Below are 19186 nucleotides of genomic sequence, written 5' to 3'. Positions count from 1 at the left end.
TGGTGAAAAAGGGATCCTGTAACTACATAGGATGATTTCTCCAGTATTTATGTTGAAAAATCATCTTCACAACTTTATTGATCTATTTCTCATCAAAATCCTCATTATAAGGAGAGCCCCAGAGATTTCATGTTACTCCAGCTAACAATATCACACTTAACTCCAGTGGATATTCTGGTATTGCATTACCCTTCACCATATAACCTCCTAATTGGAGTTGTCATTCTAACAACCCCAGAGCATATCCAGCAGTTTCAATATCATCTGCTATCATTTTGGGGCTGACATAGGGAACAGGGCACAGAAACACATGAGAACTCAATTTTAAATTGGCTAAAATAAAGTTTATTTTACTGTTACAATATATAATTTTTTATCAACACAACTCACAAAGTGTTTACAAAATAATCTCATTTCTGCTGCATTTTAAACACTACTTTTATACAAACTTTAAAGGTAAAATAGGAGTTTGTAGCTAAACCTTTTTTTTTGTTACATTTTTAGAAGTATTTCACAAGAATTACTTCAAATAAGACTTTTTTTTTCTTGGTGCCATCTTCACAGACAGAACTCAATGTTTATTGTAAAGACCTGCAGGAGGATTCATGAAAGCTTTCTTTAGACAAAGGATGACAGTCCTCCTAGTCTGACAGTGAGCAAAGGCATTGGAGCTGATATTTGAGCCATCACTGTACCCTTGTGGCCAGGAGGGCCAATTGTATCCTGGGGTGCATCAGGAAGAATGTGGTCAGCAGGTCAAGGGAGCTGATCCTCCCCCTCTACTTGGCCCTAGTGAGGCCACATCAGGAGTGCTGTGTCCAGTTCTGGGCTCTTCCATACAAAAAGGACAAGGAGCTGCTGGAGAGGGCCCAGTAGAGGCCACAAAGATCATTAGGTGTCTGGAGCATCCCTCTCAGGAGGAGAGACTGTGGGAGCTGGGCCTGTTCAGTCTAGAGAAAACTGAGAGGGGATCTCATCATTGCATATAAATATCTCAAAGGCAGGTGCCAAGAGAATGGTGCCAGGCTCTTTTCAGTGGTGCCCAGCGACAGGACAAGGAGCAATGGCCATAAACTAAACCACAAGTTTCACCTCAACATGAGGAATCAGAATACATTGAGTTGTAAGGGATCCATCAGGATCATTAAGTCCAACTCTTGGCCCTGCACAGGACACCCCAGGAGTCACACCATGTGCCCAAGAGCATTGTCCAAATGCTTCTTGAACTCTGTCAGGCTTGGTGCTGTGACCACTTCCCTGGGGAGCCTGTTCCAGTGCCCAACCACCCTCTGGGTGAAAAACCTTTTCCCAATATCCAAACTAAACAATACACAGACTCAACTATTTCCATGAGTCCTGCCACTGATCATGAGAGTGAAGAGATCAGTGCCTGTCCCTCTGCTTCCCCTCGTAAGGATTTTGAAGACCCCAGTGAGGTCTCCCCTCAGTCTCCTCTTCCTCAGGCTGAACAAACCAAGTGACCTCAGCTACTCCTCGTACAGCTTCCCCTCCAGATCCTTCACCATCCTTGTGCCCCTCCTTTGGACACTCTCTAATAGCTTAATGTCTTTTTAATATTGTGGTGCCCAAAACTGCACACAGTATTCAAGGTGAGGCCACCCCACTGCAGAGCAGAGCAGGACAATCCCCTCCCTCGACTGGCTGGTGATGCTTTGCCTGATGCCCCCCCAGGACATGGTTGGCCCTCCTGGCTGCCAGGGCACTGCTGACTCATATTCAAGCTGCCACCGATCAGGACCCCCAGGTCCCTTTCTGCAGCACTGCTCTCCAGACTCCCATTCCCCAGTCTGTACACATAGCCAGGGTTGTTCCATCCCAGGTGCAGAGTCTCCATTTGCACTTGTGAAACTTCATACAGCTGGCGATTGCCCATCTCTAATTTGTCAAGGTCTCTCTGCAGGACCTTTCTGCCCTCAGGGGAGTTGACAGCTCCTCCCAACTTAGTGTTGTCAGGAAACTTACTTAGTATTCCTTTGAGACCAGCACTGATGAATCCTAGGATCTGGAAAACCATTTTCCCAGGGGACTTTACTTATTAGTTCCCTGAGCAGCCTGAAGTCTGCTCTCCCCATGTCCAGAGCCAAAGTCTTGCTGGCACTTTTCCTCCTGTCAACAGAGATTTTAAACTCGATCCCTTCATGGTCACTGTGGCCAAGACGGTCACTGATCTCCACTTTGCTCACGAGATCCACTTTGTTGACAAGCAGCAGATCAAGGAGGGCATCTTTCCAAGTCGGCTCCCTTAGGACCTGTTCCATAAAGCTGTCATCCAGTTTTTTTAAGAATCTTCTGGCCCAGGTTGTACCAGCTGTGTGATGCCCTCAGTTGATTTTTGGCAAGGTGAAGTACCCCATAAGGACAAGGGGAGTTGCCTTGGAATTGTCCCTTAGTTCCTCAAAGAATAATTTGTCAGTGCCATTGTCCTTGCTGGGAGTCTACAGCAGACTCCCACTGTGACATCTGCATTTTGTTTGCCCCTTGATTCCTACCCACAGGCTCTCAACTGTGCTATTGCCAACTGTGAGCTCCATACTTTCCAACCCTTCACATACAGCTATGGAAAGGATGGAGGGATAGCCCTTGCCTCTTCTGCTCTGCCTGTCCCCCAAAAAGCCTGTAATCATCCAAGAGGGCACTCCAGTCACAGAACTCATCCCACCAGGTTTCATTAATGCCATTGATATCAGATCTCTGGGAAAGGGCCAAAGCTTTGAGCTCCTATTGTTTGTTCCTCGTGCTGCGTGCACTGGTGTAGAAACATTTCAGGTGTTGTACACTGTACCCAATAACTCGTGAAGCAGATTCAGGGATCCCATTAGTGTTCCTTTCCTCTAGTTTTGGCACACCACATCCTATCCCTCATTACTGGCAAACCTGGTTTTGCCCCTTTCCCCCTTCCAAGCTGGCTTAAAGCTCTATCAACAAGGCCTACCAGCTCCTGTGCTAGAACTCTTTTTCCCCCCTGAGAAAGGTACGTCCCATCAGGTGTCAGTAGACCAGGTGTTGAATAGATTATCTCATGGTCAAAAAACCCCGTATTTTTCCACTTACACCAGATTCTGAGCCACACATTGACCTGATGGATTTACCTATTCCTCTCAGTATTATTCTTTGTTACTGGAAGGATTAAGGAAATTACTGCCTGTGCTCCTGATCCCACTGCCAATTGCCCCAAGGCCCTGAAGTCTCTTTAGATTGCCCTTGGACTTCTCTTTGTTATTTTGTTGCTGCTGGCTTAACAACCAATAGTGGGTAGTAATCAGAGGCGCTTACCAGACTGGAGAGTTTTCCAGTAATGTCCCTTACCTGAGACCCTGGGACACAGCAGACTTCCCTGTGAGTTGGGTCTGGTCTGCATATCAGGCCCTCTGCTCCCCTTAGAAGGGAGTCTCTCACTACAACCACCAACTACCCTTCTTCTCCTCTAAACAGAGGTGCTTGTGATGTGGGGTACAGGTGGTGCACCCTTGAGTCCCAGAAGGACCTTTGCCTACCTCATCACCTGTCTGGTCTTCTAGTTCCAGGGCCTCACACCTGTTGTAGAAGGTGTCAGTCCTACTTGTTAAGTTTTCAGAAGAAGGAACAACCTTCCTCCTGGTAGGTGCCATGACCTGCTTCCAACCTTTATCTTCAACAGACCCTTGACTAACTGCCTTGCAGGGCTCTGAGTCCACCTGCTTCTCTGCTACAATGGAGGTTTGAGACTCCTTTTCCCTACATAGACTACAGGGAAGGAGGGAGCCTGGTGCCTCCTGGTAGCTTTCATGGATCCCCACACTGATGACCAGCAAGACCATAACACACAGAGCACTCTGGTCCATAATGCTGCACAAGAAAACATGGAAATCTTACAACAGAAGAAAATTTGAAGTATTAGACTTGTCACAAACCACAGTATTTTAGTATGTTAAAGTTACCTAAAATCCTCTGTGAATCTGGTAGTAATAGGCAAGTATTATGTTACTCAGCCCTGGTTTCCACTGCAATGCACTAAATAACATAAAGAGTGGAAAAAGCGACCATTTTCACAGCTGCTAGAGAGGTATGTGCTAAAGTGAATGGATTTATGCTCCTGACAGTCAAGCCAGTTGACAGATTCATGATAGCAGAATCAGGCTGACAGTGATTACTTTATATACAGCAAGCAGGTAGAAAGAGGTGCTACTTTTTTTTTCATGCATAGTTTAACCAGCTTATAGCCAGCCCATCTCCATTAAGACTAGAGATGCATGATCCACCATTTGGTATAAGCCAAACTACCAGCAAATATATTTCCAGTGCAAACAAAATTGTCTTTCTTCAAGAAAAACAACTAAATTTAATGCTACTTCTCAAAAAAACCAATGCTTATGCTGCATCGTTTTCTACCTATTTTGGTCTGCATTTCTAGTTTCCTTCCTCTCCCCAAATCATACCTGAAGACAGATGATCACAGTACACATTTTTTTAGGCAACTGACTGTCTCCTCCCCAAAATACACTATACTGCTCACTGAAGATCATCCCTGAGAGCACTGTTCTAGCTAGACACTTAGAAAGCAAGAGATATCTCAGAGCTTAAGAGGAAAAAAAGGCTGTTAACCCTGTGAAATCTTGTGGTTTTAGAAAGTAAAAAAAATGCAGCTACTCTGAGCATTTAAATTCCCTGAGCTGAGTGAAATCTGAAGACAGTAATTTGTAACGTGAAGCATAGCAACATCTACAGCTGTACTTACAGAAGCTGCAATTTTTTTACAGTGGTAAAGTCAGATGTTACATTACAATCACACAGCAGTTAGTGGTAGTTCCTTTAACTTGCTTCCTGCCACAGGAAATACGATGGCTTCTTTGGTGAGAAACAGCAGCGAAGAAGCGCCATGACTTCAGATTCTTTTGCCTTGTAATATTCCAGCAATCCTTAAGTTAGCGGAGATACCACCAGGCCATAGTGCAGTACAAGTAAACCATCCTACAGAGAAGAGAAAGGAACTGTATCATCCCACCACTTCACCTTTTCAGGCAGGCATTTCCCTCACCACCTGGTACCACAGTCACTGCATGGCAGGACCCCAGGCACAGTCTCACCATTTTATACAGTGTCCCTTCCATATGGAGAATGCAAATTTTGACATATCGAGGCAAATAATTACGTTGCTCTTTCCTCTTTGAGATGGAGAAGGGTGTTAAAATAAAGTAGAATCCGGTACTTTGATTTTATTTTAACTTATAATTGAATTATCTCCATGCAATAGGCTCTCGCTTACAAGTCATGCTGCTTTCCACATGATACTGTGGGTCAGGAAAAAAAGTAATCATTAAGTAGTTCTAGAAGGTGCTGGCAGATGTTGCAGTAGAAGAGTCTAGACTACTACTATATACATTTATTAAGTAATAAACACATTGAATTAAAAAAACTCCAAATGACAAGCCATTAGTTTATTAAGTTATGTTTCTCCTCTTCAGAGACTGCTCCACATAATAAAAAAACCCTTTCATCTGGGAAACAGGACACTTCTGACCCATTAGCTTTACTAATGCCACTTAATTTACGCACAACTGGTGAAAGGCCTAGCACTTAGTCTGCTTTCAATGGGAATCTGACTTCTTGTATTAGACCTCTTTCTATGGACAGACTTTAAAAAAAAGTTTTCTTTTGAAGAGAGAACTACATTAATCATAACTGACATGCAGTAACTTCTACTATATTTTGCTTCAGATGTCTTTATCTATTTACATACAGGATGCAAGATAATGTGTTCCAGAGAAGTTACACAGTTCTGTGTGAGAGGATATACCAGCATATCAAAAATCTTTAATTAAAAAGTTAATGACCCAAAAAACAGTAACAAGACTGCCATCACTTTACAGGTTCTGTATTATAATACAGCAACAGGAGAAAGTGCTGTGTTAGTCTGAACACAGTATTTTAGAAGAATATATATATATTTAAACCATAATTTGTTATCTGGGTAAAAATGGTTTTGACTAGTTTGTGCAGCCTCAACTATTCATGAAAAAATAACCCTTGAGCCATTTTGTATTGGATTAAATTTAAGATTAAGCAATTGATCACCAACAGCTCCAGAGCACGTTCCTCCATGAGCTTCATGCACTTTGTTTCATGGATGCTTATGATGACAAATGAGGCCTAGGGTAGTGTAGATGTCAATGAACCTCAACTTCAATGGTCAGGAATTAAAACCCCCAACTGCATTCCTGTGCTATTAGTGCCAACTCACTAACTCATCCTGTTCTTAACCAGGAATCCATCGCTAACTCCTGAAATGATACAGAAGCATACAGGAGCTTTAACTCACTTCTTCAGTCTCTACTACAAAGTGGGATGGCTACGTTGCAAAATGAAGGAAGAATCGTGATTGTTCTCGCTTCTTGTCACACGGAACAGGCCCCATGATGTTACTCAGGAATCTCTTGGCACACAGGACGTTGTTACACCTTCACAAAGCTACTTACTCCTTGTGCCCATTAGCTATTTCAACAGAGAAAATAAGAGATTTTCAGGCTTCATTTTTTTGGAGAACTGTTGACAAAATCAGTTCTTCCTCTATGGCAGTTTCTTATGAAATATTTATACAAGAAGAAAGTGCTACAATGTATTCTTTGACAAATGGGTTTTCAAATGGTACATTTGACAGTAGGACATTTAAAGAAATTACCTATTTACACAGGAAATATCCCTGTTAAACCAAGGGCCAAACCCACTGCAATTCCTTTGGCACAAAGAGAAGCTGGGAGTTACCTAGTACTGGCATTTCTTACTCTACTGATTCACTTCTAAAGTATTACACATCTCTACATATGTGTAGCTGCTTTCTGTAGATGCTGTTTTTAAAAGGAAGCCCAAACAGAGAACGTCCTCTCACACTTCCTACAAATCTCAAGTCAGTTTAACTCAGACAGGCTCAAAAGAAAAGCAAAGCTCTACAGTGTTCCTTGCTACACATTTGTGACCCTGACCTAAAAAAATTAAAAAGGATCCCACCTGTTACCCCAGCTGTAGAGTGGAACTGACAGACCGAAACATCAGAGTATACACCCCCTTTGATGTTGTAAGAGCAGCAGCAAAAAAAAGTGCCCCACTTTGCAAGTTCAATAATCCCACAGCAAAGAGTAAAACACTTCCGTAGCAGATGTGTGCTAGAAGGTCACAGTAATTAAATTAGAGCACAGCTCTTGCTGCCTAGCTCAGGAGACCAAAAAAATAGCACAATAGCATTGGGTTACAAAAAGGTGAGAGCTACAAAGAAACCATTAGAATCTGCCAAACCTCTGTGCCAAGGGCCAAGGACATCAGGAAGGCACTCCTTTTAGCTTTTCCCGTGTGTGAGCTCATTATATCCATCAGTGATGCAGAACTCTGAGAAGGCACAGTTTCAGACAAATGAAAATAACCAGCAGCTTGGATCGTGTTGCATTTGTGCAGCAGAGAGGAGGAAGGTAATACAGAGAAGAAATTATATTCCCATATAGTTACTAACAAGCTTCCTTCCTCAGATACTTGATCAAACTCTTCATTACAGGCAGATCTCAATGCTTGGTAACAAAATTCAGCCTTTAAAATTTTCTGTGTCTTTTATCACTCCTTGCAGTAAATTGCAGAAGTTTTACACTGTTTTAAAAATAAAACAAAATTGCTTCTTTTTATATAAATTCTGTGTAGCAATTTTTTTTTGTTTTGCCCTAAACAGAGCTAGAAATCCTACTTCCAGCTAATTAGGAAGATTCAACCAACCACCCAATTTCTGAAATGTCAAAACATCCTGAGATCTACAAGATCAAACAAGATTTATTGCTGATTCATTTTTAGCCTTCTATCAAGTACTCAGAAACTAACATGCTAATTGCTTACATTCAACCACTAAAATGAGTTGCCTGTTTTACTCCAGTTAAAACAACCTGAGTAGGTTACTATGGAGCCAGAGTCAGGAATACTTATTTTATCATCAGATCACACCTGATCTTCCTAGACCTGCTGGACAGGCACATACATATTCAGAACAGCTAAAATCCTGCTGGTTGCACCTAGAGGAGACTTTAATTTACTGAGGCTCTAGGGCACCACTACACAGTGCCAGTCAGTAGGGAAAAAAAACCAAATACAGCACCCAAAATCTTCACAAGACTGTGCTCACAATCTTGAGCATTTAAGAACAATTCAGGAGGAGTAAAGACACTAAAAAAAAAAAGTCACACTGATTATGGTCCACAAGAATAAATCACACAAACATATGTAATGCTACATTGCAAATGCTACTGAAGAAGGCACAGTAAAATTAATTTCTTTGGGAAAGAGAGACTTATCTGCATTTTTAAAATCCCTTTCCCTAGCAAAAAGAGTAACTGCTGACATGAATGAACTAGCAAGTGAAAAACAGCAGTTATTTTTTTTCCTCTAACAGTGGCTGTACTCATCTAAACAAAAGTCCAGTGTTTATTCCTCTAAATGACTTTGTGTTGCAGAAGTAGCTACTGAAGCTATTTTCTTAGCACGAAGCATCTATAATGAACACCAGAAACTGGTAAATGACAACAGCAGTTTTGAAGAGCGTCTCAGCATCCTGGTGAGAACTGTTAGGGACGTTCCAAGCTCCAACACTAATTTAGAAAGGCTGGAAAGTTACAAAGGCACAAGATGCCCTTGGAGCTTAATGTAAAATTCATCAAATATTCCTCTGTAGTTGTCTCACTGGCCAGGACAACTGTGCCTCTTATTGAATTTCAGGTCCTGGCGAAAAATAAACACTCATTATTTTTAGACTTGACCTATCAGTTTATTTTTTTTCCTGGATAATTATCTAAAAATATTTTCCAAGGCTTTTTTAATCCTAGAAATGCATCCTCATGGTTTCTAAAAAATAATATAATGTTAGACTAAAGAACATTATAAATGTCACAATTATTTCAATATTAATAAAGAAGCAACTGTGGTTAATTTGCAACATTCCTACTGTAACTATTTCACATCCTAAGAGGTTTTGTAACAAAATGAAGAAAAATTAAGGATGAACCCAATCTTTCAAGTTTCTTGTCAGGAGTGACTATGAAAGCACAGGACTTCAAAAAAAGCAAGTATGTTTTTTCTGTTTATTTGCTCAACAGAGCAGTCTTGAGAGAATTAACTGCTAGCATACTGATTCTGTAATAAATGAGACTTGAAGCCTCACTGCAGAATGAATCCCAAGACAACTGTTCTCTTTGTGGAGCTGCTGACGGTAGCTCATCACTAAACATCAATCAGGCAGACACAATTCTGACAACAAATGAAAGACACTAAACTTCAACTAGGCAGATCCATTTCTGACAAGAAATGAAACTCATGCAGTATTCTTTAAAGTGCTTCCCCAAGAGCATTTTCCATACATTAAAGGCTTTCATGCTAAGATCAAGTTTAAAAAGCATTTATGTGACTATACCCCTGGACTGAGAAACATATAATCCCCCTGCCATTTACAGAAGCTTTTAGTAGAGGGCACTTCCAGCACTATGTGCTGATTGCTGAATTTACTTACAATGAACTCATTATGTTAGAAACAAGCTTGTTAACAGTACCTGCTTCCTCCCAGTTTCTATCCCCTGCTCCTCAAAGTGAGTTAGGTTACATTTTCATTTTTTCTTCATGTATAAACAGCTAAAACATCAAGTATGGCCTAAATTCTCTTTGACCACAGAAACAGCACAAGCCTCACAGGCTTTTAATGTCTGCCAAAACTCTGCCCTGACTGTGGGACCCCTCCTAGTGACTCAAATCAGGTGCAGGTGATGCAAAGTCCAAGATATCTCAAAATCAGCTTTCTACTTCTTGACCCTGACACAGAAGCCTCCCTGTAGCATGAGAGGGCTCAGCAGGAAATTTAAACGTAGAAGTTTGTGCACAAAGAAGTGAAGAGAAACAATTCTGCAACTATTTCAGCCCTTCTACTATCTAATTAGATTGCTTTCCAAATAAAACACCAATCCAAATCTTATTTTCCCCACTGTATTAAATTAAACATTACCTTCTCAAACTTTCAATTTTATATTACTATACAGTTTACCATATCATGATTTTACATCTATATTCTACTATGCAGAATACTTCATTGTTTTTGCAGCACTTCGAAACTGGTGTGATCTTTCCCACTATAAAGATGCTTGAAAAGGTTCACAAAGAATTAAAAATAAATGCTTTCTTATTTGCAAAGCCAGCAGCACTAAAGACAGTGAGTTATCAACAAGGAATAGTTGGCCATGCTGTGAGCAGAACCAGTACAATATGCATCAAGCCTATTAACTGCACTCACTACCCTCTATCTTGGTTTGTGTTTTAATGAGCAAGTTTATCCTCCTTACTCAGTCACAAGGGTAACCTTACTTGGGATTTGTCCTCTAATTTCTTGCAGAGATGCAATTACCAGGGAGGAAAAACAAGCCATGGTAACTGAAAGAACAGCTGATATAATCTACCCCTGATAAGACAGCAACTTGTTTTGGGGGAAGAAACCCAAACCCCAAACAAAACCCAACACAAAAACCTTGTATCCAGAACATCATGAAAATGGTCGAGAACACTCTCAGCACATGGTACACTTCTCAACTCTACTTAAAAGATAAACATCATTTTGCATAAGCTGGAGAGATCTTCTGAGCAGTTTCTTCAGACAAGCTGGTGCTTCCTGACAGCTTAAGAAAGAAGTCTTCTAGTTTAAAAGAGAAAACCTGGAACAAAGCCCCAGCTGCCCCACGTACCTGCACCGCGCTCTCTCCTATGACTTGACGAATTTCCCTCAGTGTCTGGTAGTGCTCTAGCAGGTGATCACCACATATTATGTCCACCTGTGACAGAACACAAATATGGTCAAGGTCAACTACCTTTGTAGTAGCAAAACCATATCTAAGCCCTTTTAACTTGATTAGCAGAGTTCAATTCTAGCATGTTAGACATTCAAGTCATCTTCACCTTTATTGTCCAAATGTATTTAGCACGCACAGCACTACTGCACTGCCCGAATGCCTCTCGCCCCATGGCCCTGACTTGGGGCTCACTGCTGGAACAGAGCGGACAGTTTATTGTTTCCCTCACAATTTGGTGCACCCACTGAAAGAAGCTGCTTAGTAACAGCTGTGATGAATTTAATGGGAATTTAGATCATGTATTACAATGATCCCTAAAATATATGGAATCACTCATCACATCAGTTGCAAAAGACAGTTGTTTGTGCTGCTGACAGAAAGTGAGCCATTGCTACCCTCATTCTTACCTCGAGTGAGAGAATGTGACTAAGTTCACTTAATATGCTGTTTGAAAGAAGTGTTTTAATCTCCCTGCATGCCCCTGTCAGCTGGTACATCACACAGTCCTCCTTTAACACGCATCCAGTCAGTATTTCTGGGATGCAACTGTAGGGCATACTCAGCACTTCTGTGCATTGTCCTCTTATGCAGCTAAACTGTGTTAACACTGTAAGCAATTTCAGACAAGGCACTTTTTTTAAGTAACTGCCCACAAAAACAGTAATTTTGTGGAAAAAATAAACCATAACAAGGTATTCTGAACTCCTTGCCTTGACTATTATAAAAACTAGGCTTCTTTATAAAGTTATATGAATTTGCTGTGCATAACGCAAATCCACTCTCTAACATTCCAAATCAGAACAGCTAACACAGCACTGTTTCTACTTCAACTGCAGCACGGTTAAATTTTCCTTATGGGCAATTTCTAGATATGGAAGTGAGAGCGCTCTTGTTTGTGAATTGACAAAACCTCAAACTGAAGTTCAGAGCATTGACACTGAGCTGTCCCACAGCTTTCTGCAAGGAAATTGTCTAAGCTCTGCCCCTGCAGCAGTCGGGGAGCACACTGCAATATCATGACGTATTCTCTTCTATGGCCACTTTCCAGGACAGGATGCACTCTGTGCTGCAGCTATTCAGTTCCCCTGGATTTATGCTCTTCTGCATGCTGACCCACTATCTCTCCCTTGTTCTTCTTGAAGAGATTTGGCAAGATTTATGCCTCATGCTGGCAGACCACATTGTTCTGAGACTCAGGAACACAGGAATTCTACTCCTCAGAGGCTCAAAGGGGCTAATTTACTTCACCATCTGTATCATAAGAGGACGATGTAGAACACTCTCTTTATGTTATCTTGATTCTTAATGTGCAGAAGATGTAAACTGCTTAGCATTATTTCTGCTTTAGCTTCTAGAAGCAAACCAGCAAGTAAAAACCAATCCAGATGCAACATTAAATACTGATCCATATATGCACAAATGCATATATTTAACATCAACATTTAATGTATTTAACATGGCACCTAAAAGAAATATATTTCTTTTCTTTTTGAAAACTGGCTAGTTATTTCTGCTGTCTTCCATGCATTTTAGCCTCTACAGTTATTACTGCAGGAAGACAGACATGTCTGCTTTGCTTTCCAGTGATACATGAGTTTAATTACTTTTGCTTTATAAGCTTTTTTGAATACTATAAGGCACTGAAAACTCAAACCTGCTCCCACTGAAACATATATACATATGTATTTTATATATTCTAAAGAAACAGAAAATCTAATCTGTTTGACCAATATAAGATGCAAACAGACACAGTCGCAGCTGCTGACAATCTCTCAAAATAGGATTAGAATGCTTGTTTGAAAGTATCCCATTGTTGTACCTGCTGCTCCAGTTTCAAATGATAGTCATTAAAGAGCCAGTGTCTAATAATCAATTGAGAAGAGTTTTTCACATTTATTGTACTAGAGTGCTCTGAATACCAAATGCCTAACCCTCCTATAATTCTAGCACCAAAGCCTGAAATTCTGCCTACTAATTGTTATGCTAGAATTCATTCTATAAAGACAAAAGAATGAAATATATACTAAAAAAAAATAAATTCCCAGTTTAGTGTGAAAATCAGTTGTGAAATGTGTCTCAGAGGAATCTTTGTTTAGGAATTAATACATTGCATTGCAAAAAAAGGCAACAAGCACTATAGATTTAGTAAAATTTCAACTGATTGGTAAAATTGAAATCAGCTGGTACTGATTGCTTGTGAGTAATAAATGTAGCTTGACCTTTGGCTGAACAGAAGCATGAAGATGTAGCTGCTGAATACTCAGTCACTTGTTACAATTCTTATTAAAATAAAACAGGCTTTCTATTATGCCATTTCTTTTCTTTAGGTGGCATGTCTGCTATAAGAGCTATTTCTCTAAAGCCACGATAACAGACAATTATAAATTCATAATCACTAAGTAAGACAGAAATAAAAATAGAAAAAGTTCATATAAGGGACACCCCCATATAAGCTTCATCCCAGGGGAGAATCTGGCCCAGAAAACAGTAGACCTCAATCAGTAGTTTCTATGCCAAACCATACTACCCAGGGAAGGGCAAGGAAAATAGAGAGTTTTAGAGATTGACATGAGTATTTGGGCTAGTTATTCAAAAAGCTGTCAAAGCTTCCCACTTCCTCAGTAAATAGCTGCTATTTACTTTTCAAAGGTACCAGATACCTCTATTCCAGGGTTTAAGACTGGCATAAAGAAACTGCATCAACAGCTACAGTCTGTGAGCACAGACTTCCTTTCTTCTAATCTTCCCCCAGGCTGCAGCTCACACACACACTTTCAGGAATGCCCATCTGGTAACAGAACACTTCTATTCCATAAACTACGTTAATGCATTTGGACCAGCCAAGCCACAAGTCTTTCAGCAATCTCTCTCCTCCTTACAGAATGAATACCAAGAAGGGATACTGCTGCTGCAGGATGACATCAGAGGAAATCACACTGTAAAGAAAACTTCTGCATCACATCTTGAAGACAAGATCTAAGGGATTCTTAAACACCATAGACTGTATTTAGCTCACATGAAATGTTACCTAACTCAGCTATTAATAGCAATTCCAGTTTCTCAAAAACGATTTTCACCCTCTCCTAACAAATTTCAGCAAGAATATTCAAGAAAGACCTTGTAATTAGAAGTATACACAAACCTATACAGGAAATTAATCATTGCCCAAAGCACAGAGATCAAAACAAAGCATCAGAAAGAATAAACTACAGTCTACCAGCTCAAGCAGTAGATAAAAATGAAGCCATAACCTTCAGATAAACTAGGACATTTGAATCATACTCCATTTGCAAATTCAAATACAGAAATACGAAAACAATTTGAAGCCTCAGACTAGGAGAAAAAGAACAAAGGCAGTGGCTTCAAAATTGGTTTTTAGACTTATATATACTGTCACACGAGTCAGCTGGCTTATTTCACCTTTTCATTAACCTCAGTCTTGTGCAGGTCAATGAAGAAGGGCAAGTATTGGCTAACACTGCACATGAACAAATTAAGCCGAAGAGGCCCAAGCACAGTCAGTAGCTCAGGAGAATGGGTAACACATCTATCACCTGGTCACTGAATCAGCTCTAACAGGGAAGGAGTAAAACATTTACCCACTAATAGGAGATCATATCTGTCTGGCAAAGTCCCAGCAGAAAGTAACTAACGGGGGAAAAACATTCAAGTCAGCTCTGTTAGATGATCTCAAGACTGCAAAATCTGAAAGACCTCCACACATGGGCTCAGCTTTATTTTGAGAAATGAGTATCTGGAATTTCCATGACAGATGCTCAGTGTTCCTGAGAACTGAGATTCTGATGTCCTACTTAAGAAAATCCAAACAAACAAAACAATTCATTCCCCTCAAATAAACCACAATTCAATTGATGCAAAAAGCTTCTCTAGCCTCATTTTGAGGATACTTTTATTTGTTCAAAATATCAAGTCACCACCACCTGAAAGCTAGAGACTCTCACTGAGAGGAAACTAGCAAATGAAAATACATTACTTCCTCAGCATGATGAATAATTTATATCTGATTTGCTTTGTCACCACTGAAAAGGTAAGCAGCATGAATAAACACTCATTACTGAGGCACACAGCCACGCTGTATTGCCTCAGACACCTACTGCTGTATGAAAACAGCCTTAACGCCAAACCCAGCCCTTAAGTTCCACCATTTCCCTATTCACATCAATATCAGCTTGATTTTCCAGTAATTGACAGCTTGAGGAATTATTTACACCTTACAGAACTCCCACACTCTCCCAACAGAATGGTTGCTGAAATACACGGAAGAATTGAAAAACTGGTTTTGACATGCAGTTCCTCTCAAAATGGTTGAGAAACTATGAAGCTTAATTCTTTTGTTCCTTTAAATTCTTATTTGGAGGGAAGTGTCTATACTTGCATTTGCACCTTATCATTCTTTCTTAGCCCTTGTTTGCATTCAGTTAAGTTTTACTGTTATTCAGCTCCTGCCTTCATATACTCCCACATTCCCACACTTTCCTGTCCAGTTTTACCTTTGAAACAGCAGTCTCTTGGTTTTGAATTTCATCAGCTGAAATCTTAAATGGCACTTTAAAAACTCTATCCAATTAATAAAGTATTATGAAAATTTAAACAGGTTGCAAATGAACTAGGAGAGTTGTTCCTTGCAGATCACAACATTTCAAACAATTAGTTTTTTAATCCCTACTGCATTAAAAAAATCTAACATTACTTTTAGAATCTAAAGAACAATGGAAATGTCTGTCCAAAGCAGAGGCATTACATTGACTACAGGGAACTTGTAAGTGCCACTGCAAGTGCACACCTGACAAGCAGGGTCCAGATCCATTTTTCTTCTGAGGAATTTCTCCACATGTCCAATTGTTGCCTCCCCGGAAACACGCACAAACTTCTTTTCCAAAGGCTGCAAAGAATAAGTAAAGATTTTAAGACAATGTACATTTGCAGCCCTCACCCCTTGTAAACTCCAAATGCAAGTGACAATCCAATAACAAAGGGAGACAGCTTAAATTTTTGGACCCTTCTCTGATCTATTTGCAGATTACCTCATAGGGAAAGAAATAAATACGTATTAAGACTCTGTGTTCAAACTTCCCTCTGTTTAAGACATTTAAAAAATAATCAGCAACTGTCTTCAGTCTTATTTTATTTTAAGAATTTCTCCCCCCACAAGGATTTATTCATCTGAAGGACAAGAAAATTTCCTAAAGTTTCCATATTTTCTCCAAATCAGGCTTGTATATCAAACACAATTCAGATACTTAAAACCCATCATTTTATGATGCAAGGAGCTTAAGTCCTTTAGCATTCCAGAAGTAGTATAGCTCATGCTGGAACCAACTTAATAGCCCATGAAATTCCAGAATCAACTAAAATATACTACTAAGCAGAACACAAGGGCAAGACTAGTCTGAAAGCTTTTTGCTTTTTTCTAAATACTTTCACAGACAGGACTGCAACAAGGAGATATTTGTTATACCAGACTCAAGAATTTTAATGGTCTTCCATTCTACGGATTAAATTTTAAACAGCTGATATGGACAACTACACAAAAAGGCACAAAGAGCAGATGACTGCATTCAGTGTGATAAATGGATTACTTTTCGTGTCAATTGATTGGATTTTTATGTTGACTTCTGAACAGATGCGATTTACTACCCAGGTTCATCGTATTTTTTTCAAAATAAAAGAATGGGCTGAGGGTCATGGACTACCTTTGAATTCAATCATGAATTTAAATAGGTATCCACGATAACTGTGCTTTGGGAACAATAGTTTGATTTATTCATGTGCAAGAGCTAGAAATTACAGTCAGACCTGATCTGGGGACCCCGCTGCTGCAAGCTTGATGATGCTAAATTTAGGCTTGCTGCATATATAAATCAGTTTACGGCCATGGACCTGTTCTCTACTCCCCTGTCCCCACTTAAAAAAGGACAGTTGAAACCCCTTATATATTAAGTATAACTTCTTATATATATTATAACTCCTTATTTATATATTACATTCTCCATCTAGTTCTCGTAAGGAAACTTCCCTTAAGGGTGGAGCATCACAACTGTTTTGCGTTCCCCAAAACAAAGAAGACAAACAACAAAGCAGAAAGAAAGGCAAATGTGAGTCAGAAAGGGTAGGTGGTGATACAAAGGCAAGAACCTGAAAAAAACACTGTGAAATGTAAGGGTAAAAATAAGAAAAAATGCTGGATAGGCATGATGTTATATAACAATAGGTTTGAAAGTACACACTGCAATCCAAGATTGGTTATTACTATGCTGATGAAAGTTCAGGCTGCATTCAGTGTGAGAAAACCAAACTAAACTAAATACATTCAGGGTATACTTGTTTCTGGAGTAAACCATAAGAGAAAAATTCAAATCACATCTGTACCTTAAAATTCCCTGTGCCTTCGTTAGCTCTGGAAAAAAAAACAAGAGTAGAGTAAACACAGTCAATAGACAGTTATTAATATCCTCAATCTCTTTATAATAGTGAGTTATTGATTTATGAGTCTTGCATATCAAGCTTATTTTCCCAGTTCAGGCTCCAATACATGAAATAACATTAGACTAAATTTATATAAATTTTTCTCCTATCCCTTATTTTTCTGCTCAATTTTTTCTTGTGAATTCAGCTACTTATGGCTTTAAGGTTTGTCTGCTTGAAATGGGAGTAAAAACCAACACAGCCTACAGCCATTTTTAAACACAACATTCATTTTCATAGGAGTTGGTTGTAATATTAATGCTGCTTAAATTTCCATACTTCATGGTCCTTGATATTTGGAACTTTAACAGACAGTACCTAAGTTACTCACAGAACACACACAGACACCTAAGGGGCTCCCTGTGCCAGCTGTCGGCCTTCCAGACTATTTATATGACAATATTAATGCTACCTTGGAACTCAGAAAAGCAGTGTGTGTTTCTCTGGAATGTGAAATGCACACAAAGGTGACAAATGACCAAATTCCCAACTGGCTTCCACCAAGGTTCACTGATTTGCACATCCTGAGCCTGTGACCTACCACTGATCATCTGTACTCCACACCTTCTTCTTGTAGAGTAACATATACATTTGTCACTTAATTAAACCCAATCCACGACGTTTCATTATTCTTGCATTGCATTAGCAAGTATGTACACAAAAGAGAGGACAAAATGAAGTATATCATTGCACTGGAGAAGGCAAAAATCAAACGTCACTATAAATCAACTGACCATTTGGTGTAGCAAACAAATGTGCAGACCACACATTAGCACAGCACTTCAGGTTACTGTAATTGAGCATCTCCACCTCTAAATATATACCAGAGTTAGGTAAAGCCATCATGAGCTAAGAAACAAACAAAGAAAAGCTTTTTCACTGCAGCTGTCATTTTATTTGATCCAGTTCCACAGCCACAGGTGACTAGATTATATACTCTAAAGACACAACAGAGACAGTCAGAATTTCAATGTAACAATTTCTTCTGGCTGGTCCAATCTATTCCAAGTTTGCTTTATCCAAAATGCTTTGTTAATCTCTCATAGCTAAGATGAACTCTTTGATTTTGACCACAGAAGAAGAAAACACATTACATTCAAACTCAAAAAATATCAAAGAAGATCAAAGGTTAAAGTCACTAACATTAAATAAATACAAAGTGCATGCTGTTAAGCCATCATCCTTCTTTTTGTTAGAAACATTGTATGCTTCCCCCATATAAGTAACAAAACTACACTGGACAGTTCCACCCAGTATAGATGGTATTTGCACAGTATTACCCATTCATTGTGAATGCTGGAATGGAAGCTTGAAATAAAACCACCAGAAAAGCAAATACAGCAACACAGGTTCAAAAGTCATGTTGTTTCTTAGGCAGATAAGAGTTTACTAGTTTTAAGGTCTGAATTGCCTGTTACCTTCTTCTTGCTTTGAAAAAAAAACCCCATAAATATCCTTGCTGAGAATCAGAGAAGTGGAGAAGTAACCAGGAGGCTTTCACAGGGGAGATCTGAACCAAATTGTTTTCACCACAGTGAATTCAAACTGCATCTGATCCTGCAGTCACGACAACCTAAGGAAGCTTTCCTACAGAGTCACTAAGTGATCCAACCTGAACGGGAGACCTAATATCTAATTCCTGGTTTTTAAAGTAATTTCACATGTGCAATTATCGATGTGGAAGAACCACTGCATGGTACTCGTGCCCCCTCTGCCACCTGCTGACCAGCACAGCAGTGCCATCAGTCCCATCAGAACACTAGATACTGCAGTTTTAGTAATGACTCCCCCTGCTTTCAGCTGTGCTTGCGAGCATTTGGCTGCAAGGCAGGCGTGAGAAAATGAACTGA

At 39.7% G+C, this 19186-nt stretch overlaps 1 protein-coding gene across 3 annotated transcripts in view; it reads right to left on the bottom strand.

Moving 5' to 3' along the window:
• Window positions 1-19186, bottom strand: part of PCGF6 (polycomb group ring finger 6) — a 37422-nt gene that overhangs the window by 11093 nt on the left and 7143 nt on the right. The window contains exons 7-10 of one of the 3 annotated variants that reach the window (XM_050336593.1): window positions 17241-17268; window positions 15655-15753; window positions 10746-10832; window positions 341-4968 (exon numbers count right to left, since the gene is read on the bottom strand). In XM_050336593.1, coding sequence (XP_050192550.1) covers window positions 4918-4968; window positions 10746-10832; window positions 15655-15753; window positions 17241-17268 — 265 coding nt within the window. In that variant the 3' untranslated portion in view covers window positions 341-4917. The other 2 variants (XM_050336609.1, XM_050336600.1) reach the window with 2 other exon arrangements.

Source organism: Myiozetetes cayanensis, unplaced genomic scaffold, assembly GCF_022539395.1.
Source record: "Myiozetetes cayanensis isolate MyiCay16 unplaced genomic scaffold, myiCay2020 scf10, whole genome shotgun sequence".
In the NCBI taxonomy this organism is placed as follows: domain Eukaryota; kingdom Metazoa; phylum Chordata; class Aves; order Passeriformes; family Tyrannidae; genus Myiozetetes; species Myiozetetes cayanensis.
The sequence above is the reverse complement of the archived record's forward strand: the minus strand, read 5'-3'. Positions and strand labels throughout refer to the sequence as shown.